This window comes from Helianthus annuus, chromosome 14 (assembly GCF_002127325.2).
Source record: "Helianthus annuus cultivar XRQ/B chromosome 14, HanXRQr2.0-SUNRISE, whole genome shotgun sequence".
Lineage (NCBI taxonomy): Eukaryota > Viridiplantae > Streptophyta > Magnoliopsida > Asterales > Asteraceae > Helianthus > Helianthus annuus.
The window spans coordinates 100,190,499-100,204,303 of record NC_035446.2 but is presented as its reverse complement, the minus strand read 5'-3'; the positions used below and the strand labels follow the sequence as shown (position 1 = coordinate 100,204,303).

The window sequence follows — 13,805 nt, the reverse complement described above, 5'->3', positions numbered from 1 at the left end:
TATACACGCTAACACGCATCACTTAGGCAAACATGGCCTTGATTGTCAAGAACTCTTACGATCAATCTTGGATCCCGAGATGACTCACACACTCTATGATGGACAATGGATGATGGTGGTGGATGATGGTGTTATGGTGGTGGTGGGTGGTGGATGAAGTGTGAGAGAGGTGGTGTGCCAAGGGATGAGTTGCAATAAAACCAAGCACTCCTATTTATAGGCTGAACAGAAGGCTGGGCACGGCCCCGTGTCCGCTGGGCACGGCCCCGTGCCTGTCTGACACTCTCTCTATTCATTAATTGTAATTCGCAATTATAATTAATGCGCCTGCAGTACTTTCGCCACGCCCCCGTGTTCACTGGGCACGGCCCCGTGGTGGGCAATAGAAGCTTCTACTGGTTTGTCTTTTCTGTTGCTTCTTGGGCACGACCCCGTGCTGGCTGAGCACGGGGCGTGTTCAGTCTTCTGCCTTCTCTATTTTGCTTGGGAGGATGCTGTCGAGGGGTCGGGCAATCCACTTATGTTCCTTTTCTTGTATTTATGTTAGATTTAGCTGTCTTTTTGCTTCTTTTGTTAATTTGAGCTCATTTAATCCTGAAAATACAAAAGGAAGACAAAAACACTCTTTTCCAACATTAGTACTAAAAAAGGGTTAGTTTTATGCCTCATTTGATGTAATTTATATGTTGCATTTTACACACATCACATATCTTGACCGTTTCGTCATTGTGTTCATCGACGATGTCTTGATCTATTCCAAGTCGAAAGCCGAACACGCGCAACATCTACGTTTGGTTCTCGAACTACTCCATGGGAATCAACTCTATGCCAAGTTCTCAAAGTGTGAATTCTGGTTAGAGAAGGTTCAGTTTCTGGGTCACATAGTTAATAGTCAGGGTATCCATGTCGATCCTGCGAAGGCTGAAGCAGTTAAGAGTTGGATTATGCCAAAGAACCCGTATGAAGTCCGTTCTTTTTCTCGGACTAGCGGGCTATTATCGACGATTTATCGAAGGATTCTAAAAGATCGTTGTGCCGCTTACCGCTCTTACGCATAAAGACAGGTCTTTTGTTTAGTGAACTGAACAAGAGTCTGCTTTCCAAACCCTCAAGTATATGCTTTGCAATGCTCCTGTTCTCACATTGGCCGATGGAAACGACGGTTTCATTGTCTATTGTGATGCTTCCAACCTCGGTCTTGGATGTGTTCTTATGAAACGAGACAAGGTTATAGCTTACGCTTCTCGTCAGCTCAAAATCCATGAGAAGAACTATATAACCCATGATCTCGAGCTAGACGCGGTTGTTTTTGCATTAAAGATTTGGCGACACTACCTGTATGGTACAAAGTGTACGATCTTCACCGATCATAGGAGCCTACATCATATCTTTGATCAGAAGGAACTCAATATGCGTCAACGCCGATGGGTAGAACTTCTCAACGATTACGACTGTGAGATTCGTTATCACCCAGGCAAAGCAAATGTCGTTGCCGACGCTCTCAGCAGACGGAGTTATTTGCTCAGCATTCGCGATACCCAAGCCCAATACGATCTCGAAGCCCTCATCCGCGAAGCCCAGCATGCCTGTTTTAATGAACGCACTCTGAAGAGGGAACGAATCTATCATGATGGAGCTTAATTGGTGAATAAGTCAAATGGGATTTTCTATTTTCTGGACCGAATTTGGATCCCTAAGCAGACCGAACTGCGAAAGATTTTGATGGACGAAGCCCACAAATCCTGGTATTCTATTCATCCCGGTGCCGATAAAATGTACCAGGATCTTCGTTACAAATATTGGTGGCCGGGCATGAAAAGGGATATCGCTCTCTACGTTGGGAAGTGTCTGACTTGTGCAAGGGTCAAGGCTGAACATCAAAGGCCCTCTGGCTTACTCGAGCAACCCCCAATCCCTATGTGGAAATGGGAGAGTATAGCTATGGACTTCATAACATAGCTTCCGCACACGTCATCAGGTCACGACAGCATTTGGGTTGTTGTTGATCGTTTAACCAAATCAGCCCACTTTCTGCCAATACGAGAAGACTACAAGGTGGAACGATTAGCCCGAATCTACACCGATGAGATCGGTCACTCGTAATTAACTGGTCCTGAGCTATTGCAAGAAACGACTGACAAAGTCCTCCAAATTCGAGACAACTTGTTGAAAGCTCGAAGTAGACAGAAAAGTTATGCCGATAGACGATGCAAGCCCCTTGAATTTGACGTTGGCGACTACGTACTCCTAAAGGTATCACCTTGGAAGGGTGTGGTCAGATTCGGCAAAAAAAGGGAAACTAGCACCTCGATATGTTGGACCTTTTAAGATTCTGGAAAGGATCAGAAAAGTCGCCTACAAACTCGAACTACCGGAGGAACTTAGTAACGTCCATCCGACTTTCCATGTGTCAAACCTCCGAAAGTGCCTGGCTAAGCATGACTTAATTGTACCTCTCGACAACCTCCAAATAAACGAAACACTGCACTTCGTGGAGAAGCCTGTTGAAATCATGGATCGCCAAACCAAGCAGCTCAGACGCTCGCGCATTCCTATTGTGAAAGTCTGATGGGAAGGCAAACGAGGCGCAGGGTTCACTTGGGAACTTGAAAGCGATATGAAGGCGAAGTACCCGCAGTTGTTTGAAGGAACTTGTTCTAGAGAGTGAAAGTCTAGAAAGAGAAAGTTCTCCAAGGTGATTCACGGTGTTGTGCAACTTCCAGCTTAATTTCGGGACAAAATTCCCTAAACAAGGGGAGGTTGTAACACCCCGTGTTTCGAAAGTCAAAGTCAAAGTCAAAATTGAAATCAAAGGAAGAAAGATCGCTAATTGCGATTTGTCACTCCTTGCTCAATCCCTGTTTTGACTTCTTTGACTATAGTTAGCCTATTTTGAGTTTTTACGTTAGTTGTTATGTGGAGTAATTAGTTAAAATCGAAGTAATCGAATTATTTATCGCCGCGAACCGCTTTACGACTGTGAATAATAGGAAGTAACAATGCGATAAAGTTAATCAAACGAAAATCGAACTAATCTAATCAACATCGCGCTCGCAAACTCGAATATACGCATTTTGGGTTACTGTTATACGTGTGTGTGTGCCTTATGTGTTACTTGTGCATGTTTATTTATGTTATATGTGGTAATCAATCTAATCGCAATCGAAACGCAATCGAACTCAATCGCAAAATGAATCGAACTCGCAAATCGAATACGAAACAAGGATGATTGTATGTAGATATAGTATGATAATTAGTGGAGATCCGGATAGAAACGGAGCTTGTGCCGGCTTACCAATCATTCCGGTGGTTGCGTGGCCTAAGATCCGGATTCTATCCATGAGGTTCACCGATTTCGGGTTAAACACCAAACACCGTCCCAAACCGTTCACCAACCGGATTTGGGTGATTCCTGTCCGATCAGGAGAACTAAGTAATGACGCGACTCCTGTTGTTTGACTCGTTATCAAAATACCTCGACAAAACGACAAACAATCAAAACAAGCAAGTGTTAGACGAACAGGCCGACCAGGACAAGGTGCTGTCCGATCGGACTGCTGTCCGAACGGACAACCAGCCAAACAGACAGACAGCCAAACGACTGGCCAGCTGATCGGCTAGCACATGGGTCCCACACTTAATCAACCTAATTGAAGTTGAGTATTGAACGAACTGCTGTCCGATCGGACTACCATTCGATCGGATTACTCTTCGGATCATGAGATACTTGACTTTAAATACTTAATCGATTTTTCAACATGTTCAATGCACGGGAAATGCCACCCGATCGAACTATTGTCCGATTGAGTGACCTCTTGCTGAGGACATGTTCTTCACTGAAGTACCAGCCGATCGGGTTGCCGGCCGATCGAACGACCGTCCGATCGACCGACCTGAAAGGTAAAGATACTTCAGTATGTTCAAATACTACAACGAAAACTTCAAAAGTCAACCATCATACACAAACACATCCTACTCAAAGGAAGAAACAATCCACTCGAACAGCCATCCGATCGGACTCCCGTCCGACCGAACGACTGTCCGAACGGACTGTCCACCGCACGGTCAGCCGTCCGATCGAACTACCGTCCGATCGACCAGTTGTCCGACCCATTGACACTCGTTTCCGTTTTACACGTTGCTTATCGTTATACTATCGAACTGTTCAGGCTAAGCTTACTCTTAAGCGCCCCCTTCAATCCATCAACCGCTGTGAGTATACTCGATCCCTTTTTGTTTTATGCACTTTTGGGTGTTACATACGTTACTTATACGAAATCACATCGAACACACTATGCAATATTTTAAAACGCTAACCGTTATCACATGTATTACGACGATAGTACTATAGTTTGGACTCAGCACCCGCTCATGCGGGGGTTGTTTAGGATAATTTGCATGGATTACAGTGGTGATCATGTATTACGAACTGCCTCGGGCAGTCAACCCGCAGTCATTGGTATCGATAGATCCGTGTCGATAATTAACATGCTTCGTTTTCCGCTGTGTACGTGCTGGTTATGCGTAAACTATTTCGAACTCTATATGCTATTATCAAACTTGTATACTCGCCTTTACACTATGTGTATTGACTTTTATTTTAACGTATGTGACAGGTATTTAGGATGCTTATCTGCTAGGAAAGCAAGGCTAGAATAAAGCTATAGAGTCCAACAAATAGTTGTCCGTAGTAATTGAATCAAGGGTCTATAGAAGCAGATAAACAATTGCTAAATTTAAATCTGAGTTGTCGGAACAGAATTAATTGCCTAGATTTGGTCTGTAATAATTTGTTTACTGTTTGAGACATGGTATGAGACATGTTATTTTAAATTGAATAGTAATGATAACTGTTATGGAAACTTCTGGACAATCTGTTTCGCTCAGTGCCACACCCCGATGATTCCGCTATCGGTTGGGGTGTGACAAAAACTAAAACGTTAGCATGACTGTAACTTTATACTAGTGACAAAATTGTAATTTGACCGGAAAAAAAAAAAAAACAAAAACGATGGCAAAACTGCAAATTTGAACTAAGGGCAAAATCGTAATATGACTGGAAGAAAAAAAAACCAATGGCAAGACTGTAAATTTAAACGAGATAAAATCGTAATTTGACTGGACCAATAAAGAAGTAACAGACAGCTGTCTGACACTATTCCCGTCCATAGAAATTGTAGTGCCTGACACTATTCCTCTCCATGTAAATTGTTGCATGTAAATTTGTAAATTAAGTTTTCAATGCAAAGAAATCAAAACTCATTATCTAGATTTTAGTTTATTTTTTTATTTAAATAAATCAGATTTAAAAAATGGCTATTATTGACATTAGTTTATCTTTTGGGTAAATTACACTTTTCGTCCTTTATATTTGTATTGGATTACAACGGATACCCTTTAACTTTAATAATTACAGTCATAGTCCTTTCTTTGTTAAAATCATTACACCCTAGGTCCTTTGACACTAACCTAGTTAAAATTTTCAGTTAAGTATAATATGTAACTTGCACATAAGGATATGTTAATAATTTTACTAATATATTTAACAAATAAAACAATAAACATATTACTCAAAAATGGAAAAATACAAATTACTTGAATATCTCTCTATCAACCATAACACTTGCAATAAATCTCACCTTCATCCCTAGATTCAACACCTTTTGGGTCAAGCTCATAAGCCGTCTGATATTCAAGAATGTAAATGAGATTCAACACTTTTTTGAGCATTAACACAACAACCTTCCTGTCATCTTCTAGAAAAATATCCCATCCATGGTTCATATTATCATATATGAGATTAGTTAAGCCGCTTTCTTGAATTACATCTTTTTCCCTTTTTTTCAAGTCCGATTAGGTAAGCCCTTTCACATGGTTCAACTAATTAGCCGAGATTAGGGCTTCAAATCGGAGATTAGGGCTTCAGATCTAAAGATCTAAAGTGATAAACATAATTGAAGTCGGTAATGGTGGTGGTGTCGATTCAGATCTGCAAGTTTTAAACAAAATGAAGTCGGTAATGGTGGTGGTGGTAGTGGCGCCGGTAATGGTGATGGTGTGTAGTGTCTTCGGTAATGGTGGTGGTGGTGTGTAACGGCGACGATAATGGTGGTGGTGTGTAACGGCGACGGTAATGGTGGTGGTGGTGTGTAGTGGCAATGTAATGGTGGTGGTGTGGTGGGTTAGGTTGGTGGTGGTGTGTGGAGGATGGTGTTTTCAGATTCAGAGAGAGAGAAGGGAAGGGTTGCTTGCATTTTAGATTTAGAGAAATGTTTTTTGGTAGTGTGCTTTAGTTGGGGTTTCAGAGAAAAACAGAGATATGGATATGGTTGGGGAAGAAAGTGTATAGTGAGAGTGTGTGCTAAGAGAGAGATCTGTTCACAATATATATATTTTAGTTTTTTTAAACTATTTTTATTTAAACTGGTAAAAAGACTAAACTATCCTTATGTGATAGAACTTAACTGAAAATTTTAACCAGGTTAGTGTCAAAGGACAGGCCCGGTGATAAGTAGGGGCAGGTAGGGCTGCTGATCCAGGCCCAAAGCTCTTGAGGGCCCAGAGTTTAAAAAAAAATCCATATACTATACGTTTGTTTTTGGGCCTTTATTGTTTTAACCTAATTATAATTTTCCCTTCAATTGTGATTTGTGAACACTGAACGATATGATGAGCGGGAAAAGAGAACGAAGCATCATTGTGTAACAAGCAGCGTCACACACAACACAAGCCAAAGACCCATCGATCAAAATCCAACGATTCAAATCGGGTACCAGCGTGCAGCGCCCACGAATCACGTTTGAGTGTCCGACCTGAGCAATAAACGAAGAGCAGGTTACAGGTAGGTTCGGTTTTGTATGAATTCTTGGTTGGTTCTTTATAATTCTTGTTTGAAGTTTATGGTTGTAAAATTTTCAAGTGTGATTTTAAGTAATCGCTTTGTGTTCATGTGTGATTTTAAGTAATCACTTTGTTGAAGACTTACTTACGATCGAGTATGTCCCAAGAAAGACTCAATGGCTTAGCAATGATATCTATTGAAAACGACATATTAGAGACTATGGATTACGAAGACTTGATCGAAAGCTTTGCTTCCAGAAACGCTAGGAGAGCCGCACGATTCGCTTAAGTAGGTAAATTTAGATCATTTTGGTACAATACTTTTATTTTGATGATTGTTTTAACAATTAGTGTCATATTATAGTTTTTTTTATATATGATTATTGTGTTTAAATTATATGGGCCCGATTTATTTTTAGTGGCTCCAGGCCCAAAACGTTTCGAGATTTTTCGGAGACGGCACTGTCAAAGGACCTAAAGTGTAATGGTTTTAACAAAGAAAGGTCGCAACTGTAATTATTAAAGTTAAAGGGTATCCGTTGCAATCCAATACAAACATAAAGGACGAAAAATGTAATTTACCCTTATCTTTTTTATTTTAATCGGCCCAAACCAAGAACCCAGTTAAACCCGCTACGCAGTTAGAATAGTCTAGAGAATGAGCCCAAAACTAATAAGGCCCAAAACAATTTAAGGATGTGCCAGCAGCTTCTTTCCGTACCACCGATTATTTTCCCAATTTCATCACAATTTAAACCCAAAATCTCGTCTTCCTTCTCGATTCATCTGTAAGTATCTTCTCTGCAACAAATTTCAGCATTTCTTCATGTACGTTACTGTTTTCGCTGTTATATTCATTACAATATTAAAAATCGATACAGATTCATAGCGTAATTTCACCGTCTAATCGATTGAACTTGTCCAGTGCTTCAATTTGTTCAATCGGTTCGATTCGGACAGTTTTATTACGAATTATCGGATTATACGCCTGTATTTTTCGCTGTTGAGCTGTAACTGTTTCGAAATTGTTGTGTTTTTGTGTTGTTCTAATGTTCTACATGTAACTGATATACATCATCATTACTCACATAGATATCGCAATTTTAGGTTTAGGTGTTCGAGTACTTGAGGTTTAGCTTTATATTTTGATAAATTGTTTGACAACTTGTTGAAACTACTTGTATATAGTGTTACTGATTGATATAATTTCATATGGAATTTGTGGTCCATTCGATTGAATGTGTATTTGTGCTTCAGTTTGGTTTGATTCGAACAGTTTTATTACGAATTTTCGGATCATACACCTGTAGTTTCCGCTGTTGAGTTGTGATGGTTTCGTAATAGTTGTGGTTTTGTGTTGTTCTAACTGATTTACATCATCATCACTCCTATAGAAATCACGCTTTAAGGTTTAGGTTTTCGATTACTTGAGGTTTAGGGTTATATTTTGATAAAATGTTTATTAAACTTGAGACAATCTGTTGGAATCACTTGTATGTAGTGTTACTGATTGATATTAATAACATATGGAGTTTCCTAGTCCAGTCGATTGAATTTGCATTTGTGCTTCAATTTGTTTAATCTTTTGATTCGAGCAGTTTTCTTATGAATTTTCGGATCATATGCCTGTATTTTTCGTTTTTGAGGTGTGGCAATTTCGAAATAGTTGTGTTTTTGTTTTGTTTATACATATAACTGATTTACACCATCATCACTCCCATAGAAAGCGCAATTTTAGGTTTAGGTTTTCGAGTACTTGACTACTTGAGGTTTAGTTTTATATTTTGGTAATCTGTTTATGAACCTTGAGATAGCCCGTTGGAATAACTTGTATATAGTTACTGATTTACATAATAACATATGAAATTTCCTAATTAGGCCTATAGCCTAGAATCATGTTAGCATGAAATGGAATCTAGAGTGTATGCTTGAATGTTTTGCTTGCCTGATAAAATTCAAGAGCAAATTTTTGCAGGAACATGCTCTAATGTCATCAAACAAACGATTTGCGATACCAAAACCTAACTGAAGCTTGCATAACTTATTTGACTTGATTTCAATGTTATGTTTGTTCATATGCCTTCGTAATCTCTTTCAAGTGACTTACTTCTACACCATTATTGCATGAAGTCCAATGAAAACACTCCACAAGTGTTATGTGTGCTGACAAACTTTATATCGTTAAAGACATAGTAACAATGCGTTGTAACATTATCATATTGTTCTAGTTTGTAAAGCTTTATTATCTAAATCTGATGGACTGTGATAATTGTTTAAAAGTTCCCGGAGAAAGCAGCATAAGACAACAATGGCAGCAAGACAGGCATTCAGAAACGTCTCACGCAGGTTCTCAAGCAGTGGCAAAATACTTAGTGAGGAGGAAAAAGCTGCAGAGAATGTCTACATCAAGGTAAATGATAAGAAAAGTATATCATACAACTTTGTACTAAGAAGTAAGAAGTTCCGTGCATTTTAAGATTCCCGGTGTGCAGTATAGATTACTATATTTTACATGTTGCATTATAATTTTTTTTCATGAAGAGTAGCTTTCAATGAATATACCGTGTCAAATAAGCGGCTGCCAATAAATTTATTTTGTATATATAAAGAGCAGCTTGCATTCTTGTATGTATATGATAAACGGTCTGCTTAAACTTCTATAGAGTACCCTTTTTCTGAGGCATATAATGTGGACATTTGATTATTTGAAATCCTCCAATAAACATTTTAAAAGTCGACTGTAATGCAGTTAAAATCTGAACATTCTTGAACTTGGAAACATTTAGTAGGATCTTGTATGTTGCAGGCACTGCACTTGCCCTATGTATGCTTTCTCATATCATGTGGGGGGTTTTATTAATTTTTTCATTGTTTATTCTTTTATGGCAACACCTTATTATGCTTATCATTATTGTTTGTGCTGCCCCAACTATATTGTCATTTTTTTAATTATCTAACGTTTTTCTTTATGAGCCTGTAGAAAGTCGAGCAAGAGAAGTTGGAAAAGCTTGCACGCAAGGTTGTTACCCTTTCATGCATCTACTCTTAAAAATTTAGAGGCGGTTGGATTAAAATTTGGGTGATATTTTATCTTAAAAGCGGATGGTTTAAAAGAAAATGCTAAAGTGGGCGGGACGGGTCAAACGAGTCAACTCAAAGTGTATTTAAAACACATATAGCCTTTTAAACCCACTTTCTTTTTTAAATAAAAGGCAAAAAGTGTTTTTGGTCAATTTAACCCGACCCGACATGTTTTGACTCGAATCCATTACTCGACCACCTGACCAACCCATTTGTTCGCTTCTGCTTAACATACACGTTACATTGACCCTTGCAAGTTCGAAAAGCTGGCAATGAATTTGCATTTGACATTAATGAATTCACAGGGCCAACAAGCTGGAGGTTCATCAACAAGCTCAGGTGGTTCTGGTGCAGGTGCAGGTTCAGGTTCAGGTTCAGCAAGCGGGTCAACTGCATCATCTACCTCCACAGGTGGGGTATCAACAGACAAGAACAAGAACTATGTTATTGTAGCTGGTGTGTTGACTGGTATTGGTGCTCTTGGATGGTACTATAAGTCAAAGGACAAGAAAACCGAGGACCTCCATGACTGAAGACTTGTAAAAATGGGAGTTATCGATACGCGACTTATTACCTAGTATCGTTTCTTAGTATCTCTTGATCTTTTGTGTTGGTTTAATATGAATAATAAGAAGAATCACCTGGTTTGTGTGGAGCTATATTGGTGATCTGGTTTCTGTCCTTGTTGGACTGGATTGTTATAGTGGCACAAGAGGTACTCGAGACATGTTATCGCAACCGCATTTTGATGTGCTTTTCTTCTTTCCAAAACTATGCTTTCGTTTATATGTTTGTGTTGCGTAACCTTCGTATAGATGTGGCAAAATGGATGAGTTGAGTAATATGTCAAAATGATGAAATTGGGTCAATAGAATGTATCCAAAAACTATACCATAACGATACTATAACTTTTTAGGGTCCAAGATTGATGCAATTTGGAATAGACAAAGGGTAGGGCAACAAGATTTTGGTTTTAGAGGGTAAGAGTGTCAGCGAGAAAAAAACGCAGGGGGTAAAATTATTTTACTCAACTTTTTAATCAAGTAATTTTTAGAGACTGTATTACAAAGTACATTTTGGAGGAATTATTACTTGTTGAACACTTGAACGCATGCCATAGTGATTTTTTTTTACTTGGTATTTTTTTTAATGAAAATCCATTGAATGTGGTTTATAGTTTTATGGATACATTAGTAAAAATATATATTTTTTCATTAGTAAAAACTACATAACTTACAAAAACTACGTAGCTTAAAAAAACTAAATGATTAAAACAAATAACTAAATAAGACCAAGTCGCGTATGCGTTTGTTTATATAGTGTAGAAGTATTTATTTATTTATTTATTTTTTACCTCCAGCAACTATAAATTTAAAAATGGAAAAATGGAACGGGGAGGAGGTGCAAGGGGACAAGGGCACGGAAATGTGTGTGGAAGGGGGAGGAGGTGTGGTGTTCCCTACTCCCCCGACCCTCCACCTCAGCTCCCCCGGGGAGCCCTGGTGACCTATAACACCCGACCTTATTGGTTATCAAACCTGGTTAATAAGTCTCTCTCTATTTGCTTGTCAAATAAGTCTCATAATTATATACTAACCACACTAGCCACAAAACACAACTTTCTGTGACAACCATATCCATACCCTCGATGAAAATGGGAATCGTCAATGATAGGTTTTCGGAAAATATGATAGGGGTAAAGAATTTACCATGAGGTTATTGACGGATTTCATCAACGGATTTAATTAAAAGTACGTAAATGTTGTCGTTGCAGCTGCCGCCGCTAGTATCCAATAATGTTGTTAATCAGTGGACTATGTTACTTCACTATCAATCAATAATAACTTTAAAAATTGGTCCTGAAGCCTATATATCCTAGAAGAACCTATTCACATGACAACTATGAGTCACATAATGAAATTTGCAGCCATAAACACTAATGGAATATCCCCTTATTATTCTAAAACATAGACTGGACCACTGATTTCCAACAAGCAAGCCCACAAACGGTCCATTTTGCCACTTAAATAATTGTGGATGAAACTGAATCAAAACTAGTGACCGGTGGTCAGAGGTTAATTCTAACGTTGGACCTCTTTATGTAGTGTTTTGTTTTTATGGGGTGACTGATTTTTTTTTGTAGAAATCTTGTCTAGTATAAGACATGATGAATGTATGGAAGTTTACATTCTACAACAAATAAATAGATTATATGTGAAGTAAATGATATCCAATGTAATATTTTTAGAATTTAGAATGTACTACTATGTTGTTTTGTCCCCTATGAAAAGTACTTAATAATTGCATATCACTTATACATATGCTTAGCTACATACACATTATGCTCGTTTATTCTTTATATATGATATATATTTATCTGATCGTCTGAACGTTTGTAGGGCTTTAGCCTCGTGGACTTTTTAAGGGGTTGTTCGTAGTGTCACAACCTTGAGTAGACAAGAAACGACTCACCATCACCATTGAGACCATTATGACCCGGAGAATGCTTTGCCCCCTTACCTTTTGTAGAGATCTAAGCACCAACCATATAAATTTTTGTAGGAACACATCTATTATTTCTAGAATCATAAACATGCTTACAATTTACAATGTAGTACTTTAACAAGTGATAATATTTCACAAGTTTGCATGAGAAAAAACTCAAAACCATGTGATTATTCACAAAACAAGCTTTTGTTCAAGGTCAAAGGGGCCGCTAACCCCGTTGGATTTATATATACCGGATCCATGTTTTCTTTAGCAAAAACATGAGTCGGACCCTTAGTTACACCCAGTAAAGAAGAGAACCTTGATGACCCTCGACTAAAAAGTTCTGATTTCGCCATTGCTTTCAATCTATGGTGTGACCGTAATCTCAGGTTTTCTTGTAGCAACATAATCACCATCAAGATCAACGTTGAGGCGTTCATCATCTTCTTCTTCTTCATCATCATCATCTTCTTCGTATAACGGTTCATCATCGGACTGAATAAATTGCAGCTTCAACCGTCCATCTTCTCGACACGCATGCAACAATTCTTGTGTTGGGATTCTTACCTCCCTAAGAATAAACCTACCATTGCTCCGGTAAGATTGAAGGCATGTCCACGGCTTCCCACTCAATCCAATAGACGAAATCGGTGGCGGGAACTCCATACCTTTCATCCTTGACCTCTTCGACTCACCAACCAAAATCTCAGACACTGCATGCTTCTCTACAGCATCAAAACACTGATCATCATGATCAACAACATCTTCATCTTCATATTTCAAACGTTCCACATCATCAAAGCTCTCGAAACCGAGGCCTTCGGTGCACATAGATAAGCTTTCTGCGTTCATGCATGGATTATATTTGTTGTCCATGTGTTTCCATGAGGTAATTGGGGTGATTAATGGTAGATCAAAGATGTTTTGGAGGCTTGCACATGAGGGAACCATGATGATATCTCTAGATTAAAATTGGTTTGTTTTGTGTTATCCTTTTGGAGATGATGATTGTGTGAAGTAGGAAGATGCATAGATAGATAAAGTCTCCTAGATAGAAGGTGAGGTTGATAAAGTCAAGGTCCATAAGATGAGGAGGGGCTAGTGATAAAGTTAAGGTCCAAAACATGCGCACTAGAAGAATATATATCTTTGTTTTATTTTTATTGTGTGGTGTTGAAAAAAAGGTGTTACGTATTTTCTGTTTCTTGGAACTCAAGTAACTCATCAGAATGCAATGACCCCATTAAAACCGATAGAATCATGAATTTTTCATCCCCGGTATCTGTTAGTTTCGAGGGTTAGGTTACGGTAACCGTTGGTAATCCGTTGGCAACCTGCGACAGATTACCGACGGGTTCTTTTTTATATATATACTTTTATATAAAAATATTACC

At 38.7% G+C, this 13,805-nt stretch overlaps 2 protein-coding genes across 3 annotated transcripts; one reads left to right on the top strand and one right to left on the bottom strand.

The window, feature by feature from the left end:
- The first annotated feature begins 7,482 nt into the window (after window positions 1–7,482).
- On the top strand, window positions 7,483–10,707 carry LOC110889341 (uncharacterized protein At2g27730, mitochondrial). 2 transcript variants are annotated; one of them, XM_022136856.2, is made up of 4 exons: window positions 7,483–7,628; window positions 9,121–9,250; window positions 9,821–9,859; window positions 10,227–10,707. In XM_022136856.2, exons 1-4 carry the CDS (start codon window positions 7,537–7,539, stop codon window positions 10,452–10,454), a joined length of 489 nt encoding a protein of 162 aa, XP_021992548.1. In that variant the 5' UTR covers window positions 7,483–7,536; the 3' UTR covers window positions 10,455–10,707. The 2 variants fall into 2 exon arrangements, with proteins under 2 accessions (XP_021992548.1, XP_021992549.1); XM_022136857.2 differs by having other exon boundaries at window positions 7,564–7,668.
- Window positions 10,708–12,480: 1,773 nt separating this feature from the next.
- On the bottom strand, window positions 12,481–13,532 carry LOC110889342 (protein FAF-like, chloroplastic). Its single transcript, XM_022136858.2, has one exon. The coding sequence runs from the start codon at window positions 13,360–13,362 to the stop codon at window positions 12,778–12,780; it is 585 nt and encodes a 194-aa protein (XP_021992550.1). The 5' UTR covers window positions 13,363–13,532; the 3' UTR covers window positions 12,481–12,777.
- Between the last annotated feature and the right edge of the window lie 273 nt (window positions 13,533–13,805).